At 45.2% G+C, this 27,068-nt stretch overlaps 1 protein-coding gene across 2 annotated transcripts in view; it reads right to left on the reverse strand.

Moving 5' to 3' along the window:
• The window catches only part of nbeal2 (neurobeachin-like 2), a 120,289-nt gene that overhangs the window by 29,236 nt on the left and 63,985 nt on the right, over window positions 1–27,068 (reverse strand). For both annotated transcript variants that reach the window (XM_079504424.1, XM_079504423.1), the window contains 13 exons: window positions 26,389–26,544; window positions 25,256–25,415; window positions 24,713–24,801; window positions 23,670–23,824; window positions 21,215–21,812; window positions 14,990–15,183; window positions 13,942–14,098; window positions 12,319–12,462; window positions 8,224–8,568; window positions 4,168–4,317; window positions 3,629–3,786; window positions 2,502–2,626; window positions 1,228–1,345 (listed from right to left, as the gene is read on the reverse strand). In XM_079504424.1, coding sequence (XP_079360550.1) covers window positions 1,228–1,345; window positions 2,502–2,626; window positions 3,629–3,786; window positions 4,168–4,317; window positions 8,224–8,568; window positions 12,319–12,462; window positions 13,942–14,098; window positions 14,990–15,183; window positions 21,215–21,812; window positions 23,670–23,824; window positions 24,713–24,801; window positions 25,256–25,415; window positions 26,389–26,544 — 2,549 coding nt within the window. The remainder of the gene's footprint in view (window positions 1–1,227; window positions 1,346–2,501; window positions 2,627–3,628; window positions 3,787–4,167; window positions 4,318–8,223; window positions 8,569–12,318; window positions 12,463–13,941; window positions 14,099–14,989; window positions 15,184–21,214; window positions 21,813–23,669; window positions 23,825–24,712; window positions 24,802–25,255; window positions 25,416–26,388; window positions 26,545–27,068) is intronic.

Genomic DNA, 27,068 nt, shown 5'->3' on the forward strand with positions numbered 1-27,068 from the left:
CTGCTGTTCAACGTACAGCCAAACAGTTGAAGAAATCACAGGTTGAGGGTTTAAACTTTGCTTTTATGACATTTCTGAGACCTTTCATGTTTATGGAGTATGAATCTAAACTTTATTCTACTGCTAGTTTGACCACTTCAAACACTCTTTAATCACAATACCACTAGATGACCAAAACGCAACGTAGATCTGCTATTTTTGGTGAGCGACATGCTCCCATAGAAAACATGCTGGCTTCTATGGAGTCAGTCGTGGCGACTGAGAACTTTATAATCCGTGCACACCTGGATCAGCTCAGATCACTTCAATTCAACATCACTGAACTTTGCACCTTGCAACCACACAGTGTAAAAAAAAACCTCGGCAAAGAGATTTGGTGCAGAGGGCAAAAATAAGGTGCAAAGGGCAAAAATAAGGGGGCGAAGGATAGACGCCTGAGGGTTCCCGGTCAGCTATAGATCCGAATAGCACAATAGTGGCAGCGGTGGCCGAACGGTTTGCGGAGCGGTCTTGATACCGGAAGGTCGCCAGTTCGTATCCCCGGACCGGCACGTTAAAATTACCACCGCTGAAGTGCCCTTGAGCAAGGCATTGAACCACTACCATGAAATGTTCTATGAGCAGGGCCTGGCTGTAAACAAGTATCTGATGCTTAGTCCAGTTACCCTGGGTAAATATAGTAACTTTGCTTTGCTTTGCTTACAACATCAGAAGAATGCAGAGAACGTGGTGTCCCTATTTGGGGCATGTCATTATAGGCAAATGTTTTCTCTCAGCCATCGCGGCAATAAACAAACCCAACCAATAGGATGGTTCTGTGTACAGTGGGGTAGACAAAACAAGAAAGGGCGCACACCAGTGTTGGTGAGGTGCAGGCCTAAGGCAGTAAATAAGTAAAAATGAGGAAAAAGGCTGCACACACGTAGCCACGATGCTGTATATTTATTGACAAGAATCCAACGTTTCGACCTAGGAGGTCTTCTTCAGGGAATCTGTACAGTGGGGACCTCATGTTTATGTATTGTCTTGGTGATATGTTTTTCTGTGTTGTGTGTTGTACTGTTGTTGTTTTGCTGTGGGTGTTTTTTTAACAGACTGTGAAGACGAATATCCTTCAGGACAATAAAGATAATTATTAAAGGTTAGAATATGCTCAATGCATGGTCAGATATGGAATGTACAAAATGATGTGTGTTATTATAACCATGTGAGGGCTGTTTTACTTACTTATTATCTAAAAAGACCAGGTCTTCATCTCCTAACTGGTCATCCTCCATGTCACTCACTTTGGCCTCCTTGGCCACAGAGAAAGGCAGAGCTTCAGATAGCTTCAGGCTCTCCACTCCTGGACGCCCCAACGGACACGAACACAGCAAGGTTAGTATAGGAAGTTAACCAATACTAACAAAACAACCTAAACTATAGATGAAGAGAAAAAAGAAGTGAACTGAATAAAAAATTAAAAACAATAAGTAAAAAAAAAGTTTAAAGTTAAATAATAGAGATAATTATAGTCTTTCTCACTTTATTTAATTACATAAGCCTATTCATCGGGGTGAATATGAAATCTATCAACCCACGCCCCTGCCAGGATTAATTAATTAATTCACCTCGTACTGCCAGGATTTCCCCCCGTTCAACCCTTATTTTGAAGAGCCAAAAATCCACGGCCGGATGTTATGTTGTTACACTAGTGTCTGTGTCGCATAAATTTGTATAGTCACAGTTACAGTTCTATAGAGCGTCGCAGTCCCGCCCCCTTTCATGATGACGTGAGACCCAGAAGTGAATTCCCCGTTTATTTTTTCAAAAAGTATTTATTTAAAGACGTTTACGCTGCGGACAAAGCCAACTCAAGTTGTGACAAATCATGACAACAAACACAACATTTTGGACGGAACAAATAATTACAAAGAAGAAAAAACAACAAAAAAAGTGTTGTAACCTGCCGTTTTCTTCTTCTTTCTAATTATTTGTTCGGCCCGAAAAATTGTGTTTTTTGTCATGATTTGTCACAACTCGAGTTGGCTTTGAAATGTCTATGAGGAAAATGAACGGGGAATCATTTCCTGGGCCCTGGTAGGGGGCGGGACTGCGACGCTCTATTGCTCAGTGTGAATGGCCCTTCAATCTGAACTGGAACCTGAGACACCATGATGATGCAGTTGGCACAATATAACCAGCACTTTCACTTTCACATTGTACCAGAGCGAATGTAACTGTAGGAACGGTGTCAGGTCACCATTATTAGCAGGAACCAGTGACACGACCACTGGGGAGGGCCGGGAGGGGAATACAATGGTCAGAGCGACAGACAGGGTTCAGACAACATTCCTCTGATCGTAGGAGATCACATTATGAGGCAGAGGAAATTCCAGCGGGAAGAATAGACTCGAGAGAGAGAGAGAAAAGAGGAAAGTTAAAAGGAGATTGGAGAGTAGGAGCGGCCTAACTATTAAAACGTGATGTAATAGAGAAGGTTCATAATAAGCATGACGTACCGCAGTTGTCCCGCAGGGCGCTGGCGTCAGAGTGAGCGTCATGGTTGTAATTGGGCACCAGCTTCAGGCGCATCTTTGAGTAGGTCTCGGCGTTGGACAGCTTCCATTTCACCTCCGGCTGAACCCTGGAATGATCATGCGACGAGGAGGAGAATTACAGCACGTACATGTGGTTGTGGTGGGCAGCACTGTGAAGCAAACAGCCGCGAGGGAGAAGAAGCATGCACGCATTGTGTTCTACTACTAGCTTAGTCTGCACTTTATGGAGTCAACGACAACAACACACATGGGAGCGTTTTGTTGCTGTATTTATTGTCACTGTTGTGGCAGAAAACTTTACTTACTGTATCTCCATTATCCATATTTCAACTTTTTATGTTTTTCTTTAGAAAAACGTCGCTTGTAGAATAGATCGGCTATTATTGCTATGTTTGCAACATTTTTGAACGTGTAAGTGAAAGTTTTTAAGTCAGTCTACAAATATTTATAAATATTTAACCAATGTCTGAACAGCTGCTTAAGTTGTGACAATTTAATAACGACACTGGAACAAGTTCTTTTCTTTCCATTTCCTGAAAAGTAAACTGTCTTGGACACACAGATTTCACCCGACAGAGACGATATAATATATCATCTTTGTATTCATATTATGAATACAGTTCTATACAATTTCACAGAGTATTCTGTGGTTTTTCTAGAGCAGTGGTTCAACTGTGACCCAAAACAGATATTAGATGTTTGACCGGGACCCAGACTAGTGCAAATAGCTGATCTACAAGCTCACAACGTGTAGCCTCGCGCCTTGTAGATCGTCTATTTTCACTACTTCTTAATTATTTATTTTTTATCTATGGAATTTCTTAGATGTGTTTGTTTAAAATGTAAAAAATATTAATATATATTTTAAAAAGTTTTGGGTGAGGGTAAAATCTTTTGAAATACTTTTTGGAATTTTATTTTTGTAGAAAAAGAAAATGGGATTTTTACTCGAGTTTGTGAGTCCTGACCCATTGTTTGGGAAACAGTGATTTAGAGAGCAAACTTCCTCTCTCTTATCTCAGACAGAGTGCAGAGAAGGAAGCTAAACGCTGGCTGACGCAGAGCGGAGCAGACGTGTTCGTTCGTACCTCTTGGCCCAAGCGCCTCGCTCACTGGTCAGAAGCCTGCGGAAGGATTTCCAGTGGCGCCACACCACCCCCTGGTGGTTGGAGGTTTGTTTCTGCCAGACAAGGTACCTGGTGTTCTCACTGCGCACTCGCTTCAGGTAGGGGTCCACTACCGCCTCCTGTTCTCACACACACACACACACAGTCACGCAGGCACACAACACACACACACACACACACACACACACACACACACACACACACACACACACACACACACACACACACACACACACACACACACACACACACACACACACACACACACACACACACACACACACACACACACACACACACACACACACACACACACACACACACGGTTGTCAGTGTGAAAGGCCATGTAGGCTGCTCAACCGTGCCACTTTATACATAGGGACACAGATACATAGGGACACAGATACATAGGGACACAGATACATAGGGACACAGATACATAGGGACACACGCGGCCAGTCATTGGAGCGGTGTGCTCCAAAACTCAAATCTGCACGAACCTGGAACTTGTTCTTGCTGTCCGACGTGTCCTTGTCTCGTCTCAGCACGGTGCTCATCAGGTCGTCGAAGCAGGAGTTCCAGAAGTTGGACATGAGGTCGTGGTGCCTCCCGAACGTGTCCAGTTCATACTGCTCCATGGTAGGCTGGACCTGAACGTGCACACACACACACACACACACACACACACACACACACACACACACACACACACACACACACACACACACACACACACACACACACACACACACACACACACACACACACACACACACACACACACACACACACACACACAGTTGGACATGAGGTCGTGGTGCCTCCCGAATGTGTCCAGTCCATGGTGGGCTGAACCTGAACCACACGACACCGGTGGTGGAAAAAGTACTCACATGTTTCACTTAAGTATAAGTACTAATACTGCAAAGTAGCTTATACTCTGTTACACTGTTAAGTAAAAGTCCAGAATTCAAATTGTACTTTAGTGTAAGTACAGAGGTATTGGCATTAAAATGTACTTAATGTACCAAAAGTAGGAACTACTCGTTTAGTTATGCAGAATGTCCCATTTCATGTTTACAAATGTATAAAACATTTTGAAAATAGCAGATCTACAAGCTAACAATGCATCGCAATGCGTCGCAGTGAGCTTGTCTTCGTTGCAAGCTTTGGTGAGAGAAAAGCAAGCCAGGTTCTTCACCAACATACAGCAGCGAAATGGCATGCTTGATGACCCCTTGTGGTATGTTCTTCTTATTGCTAAAGAAGGAGAACCAAGTCATGTATTCTCATTTATCTGAGATAATGGAAAAACGAGATCATATTGAGAGTGACCGAAGGGACATGATTCATAAATTACAATCCAAAGAGGGAAGAAGATATAAGACATACCAAGCCATCAATCCAGATCTATCTGTCCATCCACTCTATACCAGCACCAGCAGTACACCTTACATCAGGGGTGGGCAACTTTGACGATGGAGAGAGCCACTATATTTCCACACTCACTCCCTAGGCCCTAGGGAGTGAGTGTGGAAATATAGTGGCCCTAGGGCCATATATTACTGTCGTAGCAAAAATAGCTGATCTACAAGCTCAAAACGCGTCGCAGTGCGACGCGTTTTGAGCTTGTAGATCGGCTATTTTTGCTATATTCGAATTTAAATCTTGAATTTTTGCTATTTTTGAATTAGAATCCTGAAAATTAACATTTTTATGTAATTTCAAATGCCTTAAGTATACTTGGGTTGAAGCAATGAGCTACTAATTTAGACTGAAGTAATAAAAGCGGGTCATGTTTTGCATGTTGTGGAATAGTAACAGCTGAAACCAATATTATATCAGTATTCTGACATTAACCTGAGGGCCACATTAAGTGAAGGTGGGGGCCGCATGTGGCCCCCGGGCCGCCAGTTGCCCACCCCTGCCTTACATTGAGGATTTGAGGATAACCTTTACACGATTACGGTTGTCCGCTCATAGACTGTGTGTGTCACACAAGACACCATAGTGAAATATGGACAGTGTACTGATTTGAGCAGAGAGACTTTGCGTATGCTACAGTACATGCCTGCCTGTCACTTTTGGAGCAATAGAAAGCTCCTGTTGTAAAAGGATTTTGTCTTGTGTATTGTATATTTGAATGTATTTCATATATATTCATAAGTTTTTGATTGTTGTTTGGACCCAATGTTTTATACATTTGTGTCAATAAAGTAACTACCTAACTATGCTTGGATTCCCCATCGATGATGTCACTGGTGGCATTATATCATGAACATTAGTGAGGACCAATTATATGAAAGATAGGTTGAAAGTTATATGAAAGATAGGTTGAAAGTTATATGGAAGATAGGTTGAAAAGTGGTGAAGTTATACAACCGTGTCGCTTGCCTCAAATCAGTTAGTTTCAGCGAGCGACGCACACGGCCATTAGCCAGCAGTGTGCTAAAGGAGGGAGCAGAACAGCAACCATTAAAGCAGAGACAAACACAGAGAGAAAGACACTCAAACTAAACACACACACAGTCACACTACTCAAACAACTAGACAACCGACCAGGACAGACAGCTAAACATGATGTCTAACCTGAATGAGCGCACGCACGCACGCACACGCACACACACACACACACACACACACACACACACACACACACACACACACACGCGCGCGCGCACGCGTACACACACGTGCACGCTTGCACGCACGCGCGCATGCAGAGTAAATACAGGGCCATAGGATGAAACTGTAGCATCTGCCAAACATATGCCAGACCCGGCTAACAAATTGTGGGATCTGTATACAGAGGCAATGTAAACAGAGCAGATTTATGAGCATGCACTGTCAACCAGAGCCTCCGCTGATAAATCCACCGGCGGATCAGAGGCCTGCATGACTGTGTTTACAACCACTTCACCCAATCTCTTTTACTCCAAGTCTAAGTATAAACTCATCCTCATAAACCCATAACTCATAACTTGAGTTTATCCTCATGAACTCAACACACAGAATGTCAGATACAATATAGATCTTTTTGTCTTAACTAAACTTTTTTTCTTTATTATTATTTTTACGTAGAAAATATGTTAGATGTATTAGTCCTCCACCAGGAGGGAGGTGGAGCTGAACTCCAGAGCGAGCGAATGCCAACGAGACACAGAACAGATCACACATGAAGTCAAACAACATGTGACTTCAACCGGAGTGGGCAGACGGCGCGTAGTAGAACTACTGGCCCCCGTTTCAAAATAAACAGCTCTGAAACTAAAGAAAAATGGCTGGTTAAAATCCTGCCCTTTACACTATCCTATCCTTTAGAAGCTGCGGTGCTGGGTTCATAATGACTGACATCACTATCAGAATCAGAATCGCTTTATTTGTCACATCACATTACAAGTAAGGTGGGTGAAATACTTTGTTGTGCAGGCACTCATTGCAGTTACAGGGGATGGTGACAACAATTAGAGCTACACAGCTGCAGCCATATTTCGGCGCTGCCCTCAGCTTCCTTGTTGCTACTCCAAAGTCGAGTAGCAACAACCTTCCCGTGGCTTGACTGACGAACTCTGTGACATGTGTGTGTGTGATCTGCAGTGGTTCTTTGGCTGTGGTCTATACCAGGGGTTTTCAACAGGCGGTCCGTGGAAGTACTGTGTGCGGTCCCTGACCATTCATTTAGTAATGTAGGATTTGTTGATTTAAAAAAAATGTCTTTCCACTAGTTGAGAAACAGTGAACTGAACAATGACCTGGTGACCTATCTATGATGACTGTCCATGCAAGTTGGAGGTCAAGAAATTCGGCAGAAAAAGGGAGTTAGACTCTCAAGAGGGGGAAGTGCAGCGGATTGTCTGGTTGAGTCATTATTATTAGGACAGTCACATTATTAGTAGTCATCAATGGACCAATACCATTGGTTGAGAAACAGTGGGATGTATATGTATATGTCCCCACCCAACACAACAGTGGTCCCCAGGTTGATTCGTAGTCAGGGTGGTGGTCCCTCATTCACAACCAGTTGAAAACCCCTTGTCTATTTGACCTTAATGTAGACCTTACTGTAGATAAGGGGGATATAGTTGAATGCTTTGGCCATGTCTCGCGACCCCCGCCCCGACCCCCTCCCCACCCCCAATACAAATTGGCAGCTACATTAACCTTAATAATAGAGAAAATACATCATAAATAAATACTGAAACCAGATAATCATTAAGGAAAGTTTATGCATGCTCTTAATTTCCATTTTTCCCCAAAATAATATTGGCGACCCCCCGAGGGGTCGCGATTTTATTTAATTTCCTTTTCTGCTAAGCAACAAGCTATATATGCTTAGATGATTTATATTTATATTAGGATAAATTTGCGTGACTGTGAAGACGAAACGGAAGTGAGGAGGAGGCTCCACTTCTGCTTTATATTTTACTCGTGATAGAACTTCCGTTGCTCCAGACTGTATGATGGAAGCATTTGGAAATTGCGAGAGGCAACAGTCTGGCAATGCGAGACGACCTGTCATATAGCAGGGAGTGGTGGGATGGATTCGAGCCACTGACCTGGTTCTGATAGAAGCCCTGCCACTCGGCCGTGTGGCAGTAGGTCTGCAGGTCCTGGGCGAAGGTGGCACTGCCGTTGGTCACGGGCAGGTTGGGCAGCAGCTTGTGCAGGGTGATGGGGTCGGCGTGCTGATCCAGGAGGGTGCGGACGATCGGCACCAGCTGGCCGAAGGTCTCCGAGTTCCTGCAGTTCATCATCATTGTGGTGGCGTCTTCCGTCGTCATTACGCCCGCGGGCCACAGGGGGGCGCCCAGGCGCCCCAGCAGGAAGCACACCTCCTCCCAGCTCAGGCACAGCACGGTCTGGAGGAGGCTGTGGAGCTTCACGCACGCCATCACGCACACCTGCAGGACGGCGGTGGAAAGGAACGTAGCGCATTTACTTAAAAATACAACGTTGTAGCTTGTAGATCTGTTATGTTTGAAACATCGTGAAAATGTGGCGCAAATCTTTCAATATTCTTTCAGAGCAAACGTTTTAACTGAAGTCTTTTTTGGGGGGGGGTCCCTGGAACACCATATTTTCAGATGGGGTTCGGCGGCCAATTACATATAATTTTTGAAATATTTTGAAAACCGCCGATATAGAAACATCTGGTCTCAGTCCTAAATGGGTTAAGTACAATTTTGAGGTATTTTGAGGGGCGCTAGCCGCTTCTATGTCCAGCTTTTGGAGTCTGTCTAAACACAAACATTGAAGCCAAAAGTGAGGACAGAAAAGTGAAGACGCAAATTGTGAGTGGCCGGAATGACATTTGTGATGATTTGATTGGTTGAGCGCGGAATGTGATTTACGATGATGTATGATGATGAGAGCGCCCCTCACTTCACACGGGTGTGATTTTTACTTTACCCGAGTACTTCCAGTACTTTTACTTCACTACATCTCAGAGGCAAATATTGTACTTTTACTCCATAAAAATCTACAAGCTCAAGATCTACAAGCTCACAAAGTGACGAATTGTGAGCTTGTAGATCTGCTATTTTCAAAACATTTTTTTAAACAATTGAAAACTTGAAATGAGACATTCTGCTTAATGGGTTAATGAGTACTTTTACTTTTGGTACTTTGAGTACATTTTGATGCCAATACTTTCATACTTTTGAGTACATTTTGAAATTCCGGACTTTTAGGCCTCACTCAGACCTTTACTGCATTGCTGTATGCTTGTTGGATGAATGTTGTGTAGTGTCATGGCCGCCCCAATGCATTTCCAATGGGAGTCACATGGTTTGACACAACATTTGTGTTGTATGAGGGGGAGGGGCGCAGGCGAAACACAGCCGAAAGCCATACAACAGCTTGTAGTCCAAAATGTGGACTACAAACCATGTGACTTCCATTGGAAATGCATTGGGGCGGCCATGACACTACACAACATTCATCCAACAAGCATACAGCAATGCAGTAAAGGTCTGAGTGAGGCCTTACTTGTAACGGAGTACTTCTACATTGCAATATTGGTACTTTTTCTTTAGTAAAACATTGGAGTACTTTTTCCACCACTCAAAACGAGAAGGAGACACCTGGAGGGGACAGTCGTTAAACAATGCCCCTTAATGGTTTATTTACCCAGGGTGGTAGCTGAGCATGAGAACTCTGTTTCCAGCCACGCCCCCTTCACACACAGACACCTTAAACCATAGATGCCTCATTGGCCGCTGCAGTTCATTGGAGCCATGTGTGTCGACGGGAGGGCGGAGGAATTTACACAGGAAGTACAGCGGAAAAGTGGAAGGCACGCTACGTCACGCTGGCACTCGAGTGACTACTGGCCAATCACAGCGCATCTTTTCCGGGACTTGGACTACATGTGCTCTGTGACGCACACTCATGCTTCCGCAGTGTTCGCAAGGAATCTCTGGAATTATTTGCCCTCCCTTGAGCACATACACTCCAGAGCCGAAAGGGACGTCTACCTTTATATGTCCTTAAACCTGGGAATTGAGGACGCATCTGTGTCACCTTATCTTTTAACCACTTTAACCATTATTTTAAACTTTAGCTGTTGATCTACACTTGTAGATCTGGTATTTTGAAAATGTGTCTCAAATCTTTGAATATATATTCTTTCACAGCGAACGTTTTTAACCCATATCTTAGCTTCTGGGGGTCCCTGGAACAACATATTTTGAGATGGGGATCGGCAGCCAAATGCATATAATTCTGGGGGTCCTTGACATGAAATAGTTTGAGAACCACTTATATAGATTCAGAGGAAGACATTTTGTAGAATCTGGTCTCAATAGGTTAAACCTGGGAGCTGACAAGTGCAACCACAGTTTTATACCGTTTCCCCACTGAGCAGCTCAACCGGAGCATTTGAGGCGTTCGGTGCTTTGCTCAAGGACACTTGGGCAGTGTTGAGAGAGAGAGAGAGAGAGAGAGAGAGGGGTTGAGTGTTGGAGCGCATGGCCATTCACTTCGCCACCCAGAGTTTTCCTGCCGGTCCGGAGAATCGAACCGGGAACCTTTCGGGGACAAGCACGCCCCATCAAGCCCTTAGGCCACTGCTGCCCCCCTCCTCCTGTACCTCCCGTTTACTGTAACTACTATACACTGCACTTTGGAGTTTAACACTTCTCCAGAGAGATAAATAAGATGATCATCAGATTGGTTTGACTCAAGAAAGATTAGTCATAATCCTCGCCAAGAGATACACAAGCACACTAACACAATACAGTAACGGTGATTTATGTTGTGAACATTAGTGTTTCTAGTGTTAAGTGTGATTTATACGTAGTTGCGTACCGAAAACAGCTGATCTACAAGCTCACATCAGCTATTTCTGGTGCGCGACAAAGCAAGTATAAATCATTACTTTTACCCTCCCCTTGTATAAAGAGCTGTAAGATTTTCCCTTCCCTGAGTGACATCCACAGTTTTTCAATTTCATATATCACATCTTTATTGAAGGGACGTCACACACACACACACACACACACACACACACACACACACACACACACACACACACACACACACACACACACACACACACACACACACACACACACACACACACACACACACACACACACACACACACACACACACACACACACACACACACACACACACACACACACACACACACACACACACACACACACACACACACACACACACACACACCAATCCCAGCCAAGAAGCCATGATGGAAATTCATATGAAGTTGTTATTTATGACCACATGGTTCCACAATGCTAGAGTGGTGGTAGCAACAGGAGTCATAAATACTCTGTGAGGAGTTGCCCTTTCATACAGAGAAACACTCCCTTTTAGGAATGCCTGCGGTGTCTGTGTACGCACATCCCTACAAGGCCTGGTATGTCTAAACAGGCTTTTATCAAAAAGGACGACAGGGAGGAAAGACTGGTCCATGAGCTATTTCTAATTAATTTGAATAATATTGGCCGCGGCAGTCTGTTTTTGTTCGGACGGCACATGTGGTTTGGGTTTGTGAGAGGCACGTGGGATACAAGATACGGTGGCTGAGGTCTGTGTTGGGTGTTTCAGTGCTAGAGGTGAGGAGGAGGAGTTAAGTAGTCGTGGTGGAATTGAGGAAGGTCTGAATAGAAGTGCTTGATCGATGAACCTGACCTTTGGGTGCATGGACTGATTTACGAGCGAATACGTTTGGAAATATCTTGAGGTGATGTTTGTGAACCATTTTAAGCCCAAGCACCGACCAAGCCCAAGCCCAATAATTGTGTAGACTTCTTGTAAATTAAGTAATGCAGATGTTTAACAATAATTTAAACTCTTGAGCGTGTACAATGAAACCAAATGGACCCTTATGGGTCCATTTGGTTTCATTTTACACTCAAAAGTTAAAGATCTATAAGGATCTTTGCCATGCAATACAAATAAAGGCTTTTTTTCACTTGTGCCTTGGACCCCTTTTTTATCTATTCATGTTTGAACCCTCGCCAACGAGCACCTGTTTTCAGTTCACAACTACAAAGGACCATGGCAGCGCTTCTTTCCTCTATTCAACATTTATAAGGGTCCATTTGGTTCCATCATCTAGCTGGGGACCACCTGGAACCCTCTCAAGGACCACTGGTTGAGAACCACTGCTGTAGACAGACCTGGGAGTGCTGCTGTTGGATGTATCCGGTGATGATGCGCAGGCCGATCTGAGCCATCTCCCTCAGCTCCGTGTTCCCTGGACTGCCAGGGACGCTGTGCCACGCCTGCAGCCTGTCCAGCAGGTTTACCACCCCCTCGAATATCTAAAATACACACACACACACACACACACACACACACACACACACACCAACAACCGTCAACCAAACAAACACCTGACCCCACCTCGTGACCTCCAAACAACCCCCAGGCAAACCAGAGATATTTGCATTTAAAAATGCAGCTCTACCTGCATCAGATACAGTTGTAAAAATACTATACAATATAGATGAAGTTATTATTACGGATAGCATATGACATGAAGGAAGCTACCATTAATAAACATCAAAGGACAGGAGTCGACACCCAGACCGGTTCAGTTTTAACGTACTGGTCCAAACCAATGATTAGTCTATTGGCCTTGATGTAAAGGGTCTGATGTACATGGTGTTTAAAATGTACCTGCTTGGTAACTGAATGCAAAGAATGATACAGTAAGTGCTTTACAGTACATCACCACAAACTCATGCTGATAAGAGATATTATATTGGGTACACAGACAGAATGTCTGTGTAACGATTCACAAAACATATAGATACATTTAACTGCAACTAAAGAGTCCTTTCTTGAGTTGGCCTTGGTCCTCTCCAATGCAACTGTAGGTGTGTGTGTGTGTGTGTGTGTGTGTGTGTGTGTGTGTGTGTGTGTGTGTGTGTGTGTGTGTGTGTGTGTGTGTGTGTGTGTGTGTGTGTGTGTGTGTGTGTGTGTGTGTGTGTGTGTGTGTGTGTGTGTGTGTGAGTTAAGATTTGGAGACCATGTACAGAAATTGACCACGAGTGGCCTAACAATAGCTGGCGTGACAAAGAGCAAAGCCAAACAACTTGCCAAATACTGCTCTGTTTCATCTGTTATAGGCAGTTTGTCTGTGTGTAGAAGAAGGTGCCTTGTGTATCCTTAGGTGCCCATGAACTGTTATATTTGTTTCCCTGTAAAATGAATTGTAATTTGCAGATTCAAATAACAAACTAAAATGTGTGTGCATGTGTGCGCGTACGTGTGTGTGAGTTTCACGGCTACGAAAGATTCTTCGGTTACAATTAGTAAAATATTCAAGTTGTGGCCAGGGTTAGGAGGATTAGGCATATAAGGGACCAGGACTCGGTTTAAGGGTTGTGATTAGGTTCAGGGATGGGCTTACAAATGGCACACAAAAATGTGAAAATGGTTTTCATTGTCCCGTGCGTGCTCGTGTGTGTATGTGTGTGTGCACCAGACAGTGTGTGTGCCTTGTGGTTAGAGTGTCCGCCTTGAAACTGGGAGGTCGGGGGTTTGATCCCCGGCCGGGTCATACCAAAGACTGTAAAAATGGGACCCAATGCCTCCCTGCTTGGCACTCAGCATCAATGGATTGGATTGTGGGGTTAAATAAACTAATGAAATGATTCCCAGCTGCAGCTCGCCGCTCCAAGAGATGGGTCAAATGCGGATAACACATTTCACTGTGGTAACGTGTCTGACAAATCGTACGACTTTGACTGTCAGTCTGTGTACTGTGTACGCGTGTGCGTGCGTGTGTGTGCTACCTTCTCGCTCCACAGAGCGTGGTTGTCGGTTCCCTCGGCAAACAGGAAGTCCTGCAGCAACCTGAGGAGTCTGACCAGACTGGGACAGAACGGCAGCGACACGCCCTGACAGTCCCTGAGGTCTGAGAGAGACGACTCCAGCATCATCTCCAAAAAACTGCCACGCCACACACACACACACACACACACACACACACACACACACACACACACACACACACACACACACACACACACACACACACACACACACACACACACACACACACACACACACACACACACACACACACACACACACACAGTGATGGAAAAAAGTACTCAAACGTTTTACTTCAGTAAAAGTATCAATACTGCAATGTAGAAATAAAAATATAAATAAAAGTACAAAAGTATTGGTATAAAAATTTACGTAAAAGTAAAAAATAATTTGAAAATAGCAGATTTACAAGCTCACAATTTTCAAATGCCCAAAATGTATACTGTAGGGCTGAAGTGGGTAATGCATGTTTTGTAATAATAATCTAAATCTACAATGTACACGTCTGTAATGTAGTGGAGTAAAAGTACTGGAAATTGGAAATACTCAAGTAAAGTCCAAATACCTCAACTTGTACTTAAGTACAGTACAAACACACGCACGCACACATGCACGCCCAGATAGGAGAACGGTTACTACAGTACCAAGGTATCACTAAATCTATAACAACCAACACTACAAACTGTGGTATTGGTTATAGGGAGGTGAATGCCATGGGTGTTTTTAAACCAAGGCTTGAAGCCAAAATCATTTCACTTGTCTACAACTGTCCATAATTAAGTAAGTGTAGTAAGTAAGTAAGTATGTGTCCTGTAATTTGCTTAATGTCCAATGTCTAGACTCTAGAGTGTAGTTGAAGACATGGATGCATTTGTGTTTATTTTGTTTGAGCTTTAACTCAGCACTCTATGGTTGCTTAAAAAATGTGTGAACGCTCTCCTCCTCCTCCTCCCGGGGTGTACAGCACCCCCTGTTGCCCGCGAGACGTGACCGCCAGCACCGACTGACCTGCGCTTGATGTCATCGGGCGGTCGGACCAGCTGGCAGGACGAGCCCAGCTTGGTGAGGACAGAGAAGACCTGTCCCCTGTCCCTCCACACGGCATCCTCCTGTCCCTGTCCCTCCGTGGGGACACTGCCGCTCCACAGCACCGAGAACACGATGTTGGTCAGCAGGTTGCACAGCTCCTCCTCTGGCGTCTGCTGCAAGCAACACACCCAAAAAAAGACATCATCATCATCATCCCAATCCACTGATTCTAAAAAAAGAACAGTTTTCTGAAAAACCTATGTTTCTATGTCAGTGTTTTTCAAACCTTTTCATGTCAAGGACCCCAAACATTATGTAATTGGCCGCCGACCCCCATCTTAAAATATGTTGTTCCAAGGACCCCCACCCCCCCTAGAAGCAAAGATATGACTTAAAAAAGTTTGCTGTGAAAGAATATATTATTCCAAGATTTGCGGCACATTTTCCAGATTTTTCAATAGCACGTAGATCTGCTATTTTTCAACAGCTAAAGTTTAAAATAATACTAATGTAATGTAATGTACTCTCTCAGAGTTACACACCCCTATGGGCCCATTTGGTTCCGAAATCCGAACTATTAGCTCAGGACCCCCTGGAATCCCCTCAAGGAACACTGGGGGTCCCTGAGACCCCACATTTGGAACCAGTGGTACTGGTATAGCACATAATTAGAGAGACAGGGATAAGAAAGTTCAACACAGAATTGAACAGGGGATATTGAAACTGCCCGATTGATCTCTCTCAATTCTATTTCCCCGAAGATGTGGCACTGTATGTAGTTACTGTGATTATTACAATTCCTAAAGTTGGGAGCTGGGACTGAGTTGGGTATGAACTAAGTGATATGTTCTGCACATTAAGCTAAGAATAGCCTGCTGAAGGAATTTAAACGTCTGGACCTTGTGACTCCCAGTGATTTGAAACTCTATTGACAACAGCATTTCTTTATCGAGAATGTGTCGGTATCCTAAATATCCTTATATCCAAAATAAAGTCTTGTATACAACTAGAATTTCGCGGGCCTTCGGCCCGCTCATCCTAGCGCCATGCGATGCGTCGCAAATGGGAAGAAGGCAATGGCAACCCATGATGTTTTCATTTATGCATTTGCTTGGAAAGCGCAAAGTTGCCAAGCTGGCTGAGTGGCCCTGTTTGGTTTTGTGTATTTGCGTATGAAAGCGAGCATGGCAAGGCGCAGGAACAGTATACTGTACTGTACTGTACTGTACTGTACTGTACTGTAAGTCTTTGTACTGTACTGTACTCATGTGTACTGTACTGTTCTCTGTACTGTTGTTATTAGTGTTTGTTCTTATTTTTTATTATTATTATTACATGGATTAATATTCTGATGTGAGCTTTCTTTCTGTACTGTACTGTACTCATGTGTACTGTACTGTTCTCTGTACTGTTGTTGTTGTTGTTATTATTATTATTATTAGTGTAGTGTTCTTATTTGGTATTATTATTATTATTAGCGTTTTGTGGCGTGTGTGTGTGTGCGTGCGTGCCATTTCAGCTGCATCGCGAGGCGATCCAACCCCCCCCCCCCGCGCACGCACGCACACACCACACACACACACACATGTGTCTGCAGTGACACTGCGTTGTACACAGCTGTTTTGTGTTGCAGCGCGTTGTTGCAGTGCGCATGTGTGCGTGTAGTGTTGGTGTTGTTGTTCTTATCCATATATGCGCCTCGGTTCGTCCCGATTGTACCACGCCAGGTGTCGACGCGGTCGTGTTTGCATTATTGTAACTGTGTATGTAATCGCGGCGCTCTCCATCCAAGTTAGAATCAGTGTAGAACCTGTGTTGTTGTTGTTCTTCTTCTACTTTTGGTTTCCGGCAGGCTGTACACTGTGTGTGTGTGTGTGTGTGTGTGTGTGTGTGTGTGTGTGTGTGTGTGTGTACTGTGTAACTTCCGGTAGTGTTTCCGGAAGTGTGAAAGGTAACACGAAAAACACGTGGGTCACGTGGTGGGGTTTTGAGCCATTGGGAAGGGGTGATGTAGTGTTGCCAGGTCCACGTATTGTAAGCGAGTGGTAGTGTGTGTAAGTATAGGCTGTAGGCTGTAGGAAGTCAGGGTTTGCGGCCTTGTTTACATAGACGTGGCAACAATGTTGGCGGCGCAGCCAATGAAAAGAGGGGAATCACGGGATGCAGTGTTGCCAGGTCCGCGAATTGTAAGCTAGTTGTAAGTAGCGTGTTGAATGGCATTTTTTCTGGGCTTGTTTTCATAGACCTGGCAACATGTGAGTGTGTGCTTGCGGGGGTGTCGGTGCTTGGGGAGATATTGTTTGTTGTGAAGAGATACAATGTCGGCGTGGGTGTGGAAGGGAGGCAACGTTGGTGTCAGTGCAATGAGTAATGTTCCGCGGGTGGTGTTGAGGGTCGGCGTTCGGCGCGATATGAGGAGATAGCGGCCGAACGACGCGGAGGGTAAGTGTGTGACGTCACTGCCGTGTGAGTGTAGTGTGTTGCAGTGTGTCAGTGACGTGTCAGTGATGTATGCAGTGTGTGACTTTGGGTCCCTTTTCCTGGGTTGGGTACAACTTCTCACTTGTATATATAGATATTGTGTATACATAAGAGATTGCAATTTCAACATATATTTATAGACCTCCTGTGACACGGAACCTGCGGTCCACAAACATGGACCTCCTCTCTGTCCCCAAGGCAGTCAAGCGAACCTTCGGGGACAGAGCGTTCAGTGTGGCAGCCCCCACCCTGTGGAACTCTCTTCCAATAGAGATTCGCCATGCTCCAACACTGGACTCTTTTAAGGCTGCCTTGAAAAGACACTTATTTTCTCAGGCTTATGGCATATAGTCTTTGATTGTTGTTGGTACATTTTGTAAAGCGTCCTTGGGTTCATGAAATGCGCTATATAAATGAAAGCTATTATAGAAAGAAAGCTTTGTAACACCAGTATTCTGTGTAATGGCAGGCCTAAATATCAGGTGGAAAATACTGTGTTTACTCTTGTGTCTAGTGTGTTTTGGCATGATCCTTTTGCTACTATGTCAACAAAAATGACATATTTCCACATTCTGCAGAAATAGCACAGCTATTTGGAAATACATTTTAAAATTGTTGAACTAGCCGATCTAGACACATTACGAGGTTGTAGATTGGCTATTTGAACTATTCAAAACAGCAAAAAAAAAAGAAAAATCTCATTTATCAACGCCGTACGCCAAAATATGGGCACACGCCGAAATCGCCACAATCTTTGTCATTTATTATTCCAGTGTGAACTTAAACTTCGGCGTGCGCCCAGCCAAAAATCACGTCAGGTCGGGAGCTGTCGTAGGCTTTGTCCTCACCCGTTTTTCTGTCGTAGAAAAGCGGAGCAGCATTGGCTGACCAGCTGACAGGCTGTCACATGCATCTAAACATACTGTATGTATTCACTCCTAAAATGTTAATATAAAACTGTATATCCTATGTATATACATAAAAAAAATAATAAAGGAAAACATCAACGATGTGTCTTTGTGTCACATGAAATTGGTAGGAGATTTCCAACTTTGCAAGCAATTAAAATCGCGCAATTAAAAACAATAGTGTATGTAAAGTGTATGTTTAATCAAACAGTGCTTTACTGGCCTTGACATCAGACGCCTATAATCCCTGTGATATTATAACATTTTTATTTAGGCATAAATTGACTGCACGCCTTTATTTCCAAGTGGCAATGACAATATAGCTTGCCTATTTTCAATTGTAGGCTATAGGCCTATAGGCGTAAGGGGCTTAATCATTCACCCATTTAAATAAGTGCTTTAACAGTCAAAAAGGCAGATCTGGTCATCTGGGTCAGATAGGCTGAGTGCTTATGCGAGATCATTTTTGGGAGTCGGGACGGGACCGCGGCGGGTGTTGCTGTTTAAACAGTGGCTCCAGCACATACCAGCCTTCATCCATAGGTTTATGATTCATTCATCAATCACTCCATAAACGTTGATTATGACTGCCTTGCCAGGTTATCTCTCATTAACGTGGGTGCAGGCATCACTCACCCACAGAACTCACAGCAGTGAGCAGTTTCACTGGGATTGCCTTCGCCTACCTACATAACCGCTTTAACGTGCACTGCGCACAAATGGGTAAAATTAATATAGTAGCCTACAAACGTATTCCATTCATGGCGATGCAACTGTGATGTGTCATGTAGCCTTGAGATGCATGCGTGCGTGACATGACAGCCAGGCAAGCGAGGCGAGAGGGAAACAGACGTGTAGGGTAGGCCTACAGCTATTATTTAATTAATGCAGGTGTTTGTTCTTTATTTATTTAAGATACAACACACCATTGAGTTGGGCTTGCAAGCGGGGGAAACATTGGGCTTTTTCCATCATGTAACTATGGTTTCCATAAGTTGTTTGGTCGTATTGCAGTTGTTCATGTTGCAAAAACGGGGGCGAGGCTTGATTTTATAGGGCGTGCCAGATTGATTTCAGCCCTCACATTTATCAATGCTAGGAATGAAATTAAGCAAGGATCAGCTGTTTGCGATCACTTCATAAATGCAGTGCTGACGTGAGCGTACTCCAAAACCGACGCTTGAATTTGAGGCAGATTTGACACTCCATTGATAAATGAGGGCCTAAGGCACTGACACAAATAGGCAGGTAGGTGTAGAGGGAAAGAGGAGTGTACAGTATAGAGCCCTGGGGAACGCCAGTAAACAAATGCTTCTTCCTGACCCGTTAAGTTCGGGGTGCGCACGCTTATCCGACATGCGGAAATCACCCATCGCTCCCGACATGCGTTGGTCCGACATGCATTGCGTCATGCATGTGATGTTTTTTTTTTTTTTCATTATAACTAACCACCCCTGAAAGAGGAGGTACCCCACAACTCAAACCTAGAGTTGTGGATTGCCAGAACCCAGGGTTAAAGGGCACTTCAACCCTTTGCAAAACATTATGTTACTGATGTTTAGAAGATTTAGAATATGTGGTTTTAGATATTTTAGTATTTAAAAATGCCGGTGATGACACAGGCGTTGGTCTCACTTCTTTCCTGGACTACATGTTGTCTCAGTAAGAAAGCCCTCCTCCTCTCCACAAGGTGGGGCAGTGCACCAAAGCATTATGGCCATTGTAGTAAACCCTGGTCAAACACACAGACTTCATTATTTGTCTGGCCATAGGGTGCAAATTTCGAATTGTGCTACCGTTATCTACTACAAATATTATTAACATTGAGTGACTGGAGTTTCTTCCCGCTGTGAAATGTCCCTTTAATGCCACCTCTTGAGCAGGTTCTGAGAACCCTATATGAAACCAAGCCTTAGCGTATATGGAAACAAAGCCAGAACCCATGACATATGCTACTACGGTATATGGTTTGCTTAGTTCTTGTAGTCTAACAGAGCCATAAGTATACAGGGTTTAAGTCAGTGGTAGCCAACAGGCTCTGGGGCCACAACGGGCTTGCCAGAAATAATATTGGCCTAGCAAATTATTTTGTAAATGCATTGATGAAACTGGGTAGGATAGGATGAACGCATAGTTTGAACGCTCTGTATTCACTGTCAACATTCCTCTTTAGACCTTTGACTGGCAACGTGTTTCACATGCCTTAACTCATATCTTTGCTTCTTGGGGGGTCACTGGTACAAAACAATTTCAGACGGGGGTCGGCGGCCAATTACATACAGTGTATAGAAGTTTGGGGGTCCTTGACATGAAAACGTTTGAGCACCACTGACATTAGGAAAATCACACTCGTGTGAAGTGAGGGGCACTCTTATCATCATACATTATCACATTCCGGCCAATCACTTTTGGCATCCTCACTTTTCTTTTTTTTGTTTATGTGTTTTTCTTTGCGGCTTTCGCCTTTATTTTTTACAGTAGGCTGACAGGAAATGGGGGAGAGAGATGGGGGAGTGACATGCAGTAAAGGCCGTCGGGATCGGGAGTCGAACCCGCGGCACACTGCCAGACTCAGGCTACCGGCCATGGTGCCTGGACCGCTGAGCCAGGGCCCAGGCCCATCCTCACTTTTCTGTCCTCACTTTTTAAGCCCCCAGCCAATCAAATCATCACTATGGGGTGAGACACACACAGCTGGACATAGGAGGGGCTAGCGCTCCTCAAAAATACGTTTTTCAGAAAACGGTCTGATTTAGAAGACATTTTTATAATCTGTGTTTAAGTGGTTAAAGTGGGAGCGGACACAGGACTATACCTGTGGGTTGGACGTGTTGGAGATGGTGTCCCCACCACCACCACTGCCAGGCGGGTCGCCGGTCCCACAGCTGTTGTCGTCCAGGACGTTGGACAGACTGGAGCTCATGCGGACCCTGAGGGCGGGGGGGAAGGGCTTGCTGTGTTCCAGGGGAGACGGCGTCTCGGGCTGGCTGCCCGCCGTGGGCGTGTGCGGGCCCGTCCCGCCGCCCTCGCCCCCCAGGCTGCCCCCCGCTCCCAGCTCCATCATGTCGAAGGGGGACGTGCCGAAGGGGGACAGCGGGAGGTAGGTGCCCTCCTCGTCCAGGAGGGCACTCCTTGGGATGTCCACCGTGGCCGAGACGGAGGAGGACGAGCAGCTCTCCTGCTCCATGGAGTCGAACGACTTGAAGTGGAGCGACGAGGGCGCGTAGCTTTTCAGGTTGCCGCCGCCACCGACTCCAACTCTGCCTCCGTTAGGCGGAGACATGGACAGGTCAGAGAAGCCCTCCGAGATGTCCCGCTGTCCGCTGCCTTCGTCGTCCTCCTCCAAATCCTCGTCGTCCTGCGGGAAGGGGAACATGTCGGCGGGCGCGTCCTCTATGACCAGGTTCTGCTCCCTGTGGATGCGGTTGTCACCGTTAGTCGTCATACAAATAACTGTGATTTATGATTTCAGTTGGGTTTTTGGGATTGAACATTGGAACACATCTTTAAAGTAATCCTTGCCGAGCCAGGAGCCTATCTCCTGTTTACTAAGCGTTAGGCTGCTTGATGTACAAGTACACCCCCTGGACATGATGCTAGTATGTCGGAGGGACTTACCCCAATCCAACCCTTGATGTTGGTGATGAGTGCCAAGCAGGGAGGCATTGGGTCCCATTTTTCAGAGTCTTTGGTATGACTCGGACAGGGATCGAACCCGGACACTAACCACAAGGCCACTGATCTGGTGGTTATCCTTTTAGGCAGTACCAATAATCAAAAGAAATACTGTACTACTGCCTAAACAGGCCATACATTTAATAATTGCATTAATCATCTGTAAAATTGTAAATAATAATAATAATAAATAAGAATTGTGTGCTGCGAGCTTGTAGATTGGCTACCTTTCGCTAATATTCAACAGATACATTTCACAGATGAATGGGAAAGACATTGCAAAAATAATGGCAATTATTTAAAATAACTACGACCAGGCAATTATGACTACTAGAAGCTTGAAAGGCCTTTGGCAAAGAAAGAAAAATGGTGTAATGCAGAAACCTGTGGAATGTTGTTCAAGGTTAGCTTTATTGTCCCTTGCGGGAAATAGTAAAAAAAATACACACAACAAACACCATTCAAAACACTAAGACTAAAATCTAAGAACAGGGCACTCGAGACATTCAATAGTAGCAAAGTGTGGCAATATGTGCAAAGAGGCAAGAATAAAGTGCTATCTGCTGTTCAGCAGCTGAATAGCAGCCGGGACAAAGGATAGTTTGAACCGATTAGTCTTTGTACCTTTGTTGTACCTTTGTTACGATATGTGTTTGACGCTGTTTGACGACGTTGCGTAGAGTGGGCCTAATTGGCAAAAGAGGTGGCTGAAATGTGCCTGAAAAATGCGTTTAATAAGTGAAGACATTGATGGCAGGATAATAAGCCTAGATCATAGACAGAGAAGTGAAGAGTCTGTGGCAAATTTGGAGGCAGGTAGAGTGCTGGTCAGCCCTAGCCTCGCATAGCCAGCCTTCATCTGCCTTTGCAATGCATATTGCTCCAGGCAGATTAAGTCTGGCCCCTTTCAATTGTGGGAGGACTTCATGGCCAAAATGGTGACGAGCCAACCAGATTTGTTTGACGTTTTTATTTCCAGGGAGAAAAAAAAAGTCTGGGACCGAGTCCACTTCAATTCGGCATAGAGTAGCGCAAACATCGCTCACTCTCTGCTGATTTCTGATCGTCTGCACCTTTGTTAAATTGACGCACACACGCACACCCGTACACACACACACTCCTCTCTCTCTGTCGCTCTAATTAATTAGTCTCATGTCGCACAGCTGCGTCTAGATTCTCCTGGCGGATCATGCCGGGAGCTGCCTATGACTATAACTAACCAGGACCCAGTATGCAAATATGGGGCAAGACATTGCAGAAAAAAATCTAGACTAATCAAGACTAATCTCCATTATCCACGCAGTGAATTTAGTATCGCTACATGAGGCTAGGTCAGCCCATGATGAGCTGACGCACACAGCAACGTTGCCTCTCCGATTGTGGTAGTGGGATGACTGTATCAGGCCTACCTGTGGAGAGGGGGTCTGTGGACAGGCCTACCTGCGGAGAGGGGGTCTGTGGACAGGCCTACCTGTGGACAGGGGGTCTGTGGACAGGCCTACCTGTGGACAGGGGGTCTGTGGACAGGCCTACCTGTGGAGAGGGGGTCTGTGGACAGGCCTAACTGCGGAGAGGGGGTCTGTGGACAGGCCTACCTGTGGAGAGGGGGTCTGTGGACGGGGGTCTCCGTCACCAGGCTGCTGGCGTAAGACTCCTTGATGTACAGCTTGGTCAGGACGTCCTGCCACCCAGGCTGCTTGGCCAGCTGCTTCACATAGTCCTCAGTGGAGTAGTAGATGAGATGGAAGAGCTGAGGAGACGACAGAGAGAGTATCAGTGATACATATTATCCTGGCTTTGGCCAGACTAAAAACATGGATTCACTCGCGCTTCCTCCCCGGTATCAGTCTGGACGGTAAGTGGTTGCTTTGAGCCTCGACAGACAGACTCATCTAGCCAATCTGCGTAACAAAAAGCTCACGTGCGCTAGTCTGCTCTAACCTGACTCCGCCAGATGGGGCAGCAGAGAGTACACAGGGTTCCCCCCTCCTGCTCCCATCTGGGAACTCTCAGGCAGAGTCGATGCACCGGCCACCAAGGCACACACAGTCCTGCCTTGATCCCGCCTCTAGCTGCCGCTGATTGGTCAGGCCGTTTGGTGGCCGGTGCATCGCCGGTGCATCGACTCTGCCTGAGAGTTCCCAGATGGGAGCAGGAGGGGTGGGGAACCATGTGTAATCTCTGCTGCCCCATCTGGCGGAGTCAGGTTAAGTCTGCTCCTCATGCTTAAAAGATACAGCGCTAAAAACAACAACAAGGTCTATTTAGATTATACTTTCTACGTGAGCAATCAACGTCGGATATATGTCCGAGTCTATATCTGACATAACTTCACTTCGCTGTTCGTATCTAGAAACTTTTAAACTTTGTTTGTTGTGACATCTCAATTCAATGCAGGGGCTAAAACTGGTGGAAACAATAATTCAGAAATATTGCATTGGACGTATCTGTGAAGGCCCTTGAATTCAGATGTCCCTCCCTGGCCGTATCTGTGAAGGCGCAGATCTGTCTACATCCTGTCTACAGGAGACAGGACATGTACACACTTTCTACATCGTACACGAGACACAAACTTAGCATGTGTCTAAACTCGCAGCCTGTAAAGATAGTGAGGCGCCGCACATCTGGACTGACAGACCTTACGACAGACATCCAGACGGACAGCGAGCTCAGCTCTGTGGGACAGATAGGCCACAGCCAGAAGATCTCTGAAGTTAGGGCTGGGATCTGAGGAGGGGCGAACAGATGGGGACAGAAAATACTATTAATGCTGTCTCAGAACCGTCTGCCAAGCAGTAGGCCATAAACCTTTGATACATTTGTGAATAAAAAAAACACTAGAACAGATACGTTTTAACAGCTTAAACCCTCTTTCAGAAACACACACACACACACACACACACACACACACACACACACACACACACACACACACACACACACACACACACACACACACACACACACACACACACACACACACACACACACACACACACACACACACACACACACACACACACACACACACACACACACACACACACACACACACACCACTTGAGCCCTATATATAATTCTCATACGACAAATAGCAGATCTACAAGCTCACAATATGTGGCGTAAGCTAGTAGGTCTACAGACCTGTGTCCTCGCGGACGAAAGGTCTGTTTTCAATTACCCGTAGCGAGGACCTGCTCGTACAGACAGCGCACGGTCGCCATGGTTACCGGGACGTCCCCGAGGAAACAGACCAGGCCCAGGTAGCCAAAGTCCTTGAGCTTGATGCGCTGCTTGGTGCGCTCTGACACCCGGTCACTGTTGAGGAGCTTCTTCATCACCTGGAGACAATGTGCACATGTTCATTTCATTAAGTTTACTTGGCAGTGATTTCATCTGTAGTCCCTGGTTCAATGATTCACAACTAGATTAAAAAGGTATAAAAGCAGGTGCGTAGGCAAAGAGCAGCTGGCGACGTCAACAATAAAACAATAAACCCGCACACAGCCAACTTGCACGGTACAAGAGACATTTTAAAGCGAAGTAACTTTTCCGTTGTGTAGAGCAGGGGTTCTCAACCCATAGGTCGCAACCCCAAGGGTGGTCGCCAAATTATTTTGGGGGGTCCCCAAATTATATATAAAAAAAGAAAAAAATGCAACTGAATGGCTGGAAAATGGAAATGAAGAGTTTATATAGTACATAGTACATGCATAAACTTTCCTTAATGATTATGTCTGGTTTCAGTATTAATTTATGATATATTTTCTCTATAATTAAGGTTATTTTTGCAGTCAGTTTGTATTAGGGGTGGGGAGGGGATGCCAAAGCATGTCCGGGGGTCCCCAGCCAAAAACATTGAGAAGTTAGAACCCCTGGTGTAGAGACCTTCCTCAGGCCTGCATTGAACATAATTTATTTAAAAAGAAATGTATAAAACAAAAAGATTTGTGCACATAATAATTCGTTTAAATAGAAACAGCATTACTAATAGCCAACCAAGGATTTTGCTGAGAACTTACGCATACGTCTCAAACTACGCAAGTTATTTTTCACTCACTTATAATAGACACACTCGAGTGAATCAAGTTAAGTTACAGAAATGCAGTTATTTAAGACCTTTATGGATGGATTGAACCTTTATTTAACCTTTAAATTAAGAACAGCACAACCTGTTCTTAATTTAAAGGTGCCTGTGCAGCTGAAGGGCGGTGGCAGGTACAGTACAGTACAGTACAGTACAGTACAGTACAGTACAGTACAGTACAGTACAGTACAGTACAGTACAGTACAGTACAGTGATCAGATTCTCACCCTGAACACCCTCTCCCTGGCCTCGTCTCCGAACCTGGGGCTGAGCAGCAGACAGTACAGCTGCTCTACGCCCCACTCCAGCAGCACGGCGTGCACCTGCTCCCGCGGGGGGCTGTTCCGTACCACGCTGTACAACACGTCCAGCGCACGCACCACCTGACAGAGAGAGAGAGAGAGAGGATTGAGGGCGTGAGAGATAAGGTGAGAGAAGGAGAAGGGGGGAGCAGTGAGATAGACATCCTATATTACAATTGAAAACATGTGCCCAACACGCACAGGAACAAAAGGCACCAGCTACTACGTCACTGACACGCTGCAACACGCTGCAACACACACTGCAACAACACACTAACACGACACAGCCTTACCCTCCGCGTCGATCCACGGCTATCTCCTCATGTCGCGCCGCACGGCCACACTCGACACCAGCCGCGTCAAAATTGTCATCGCACTGCCACTAAAGCCGGCTCCCGTCCACACTCGCAAACAATATCAATATCAATAATAAACACAAACACGCCACAAGCACCGACACCCCCGCCTAATTTGTTGCCACGTCTATGAAAACAAGCCCAGAAAAAATGCCATTCAACACGCTACTTACAACTCGCTTACAATTCGCGGACCTGGCAACACTGCATCCTGTTTTCCCATTGGCTACGGTTGCTTACAACACGCAT

Source organism: Electrona antarctica, assembly GCF_951216825.1.
Source record: "Electrona antarctica genome assembly, chromosome: 6".
Lineage (NCBI taxonomy): Eukaryota > Metazoa > Chordata > Actinopteri > Myctophiformes > Myctophidae > Electrona > Electrona antarctica.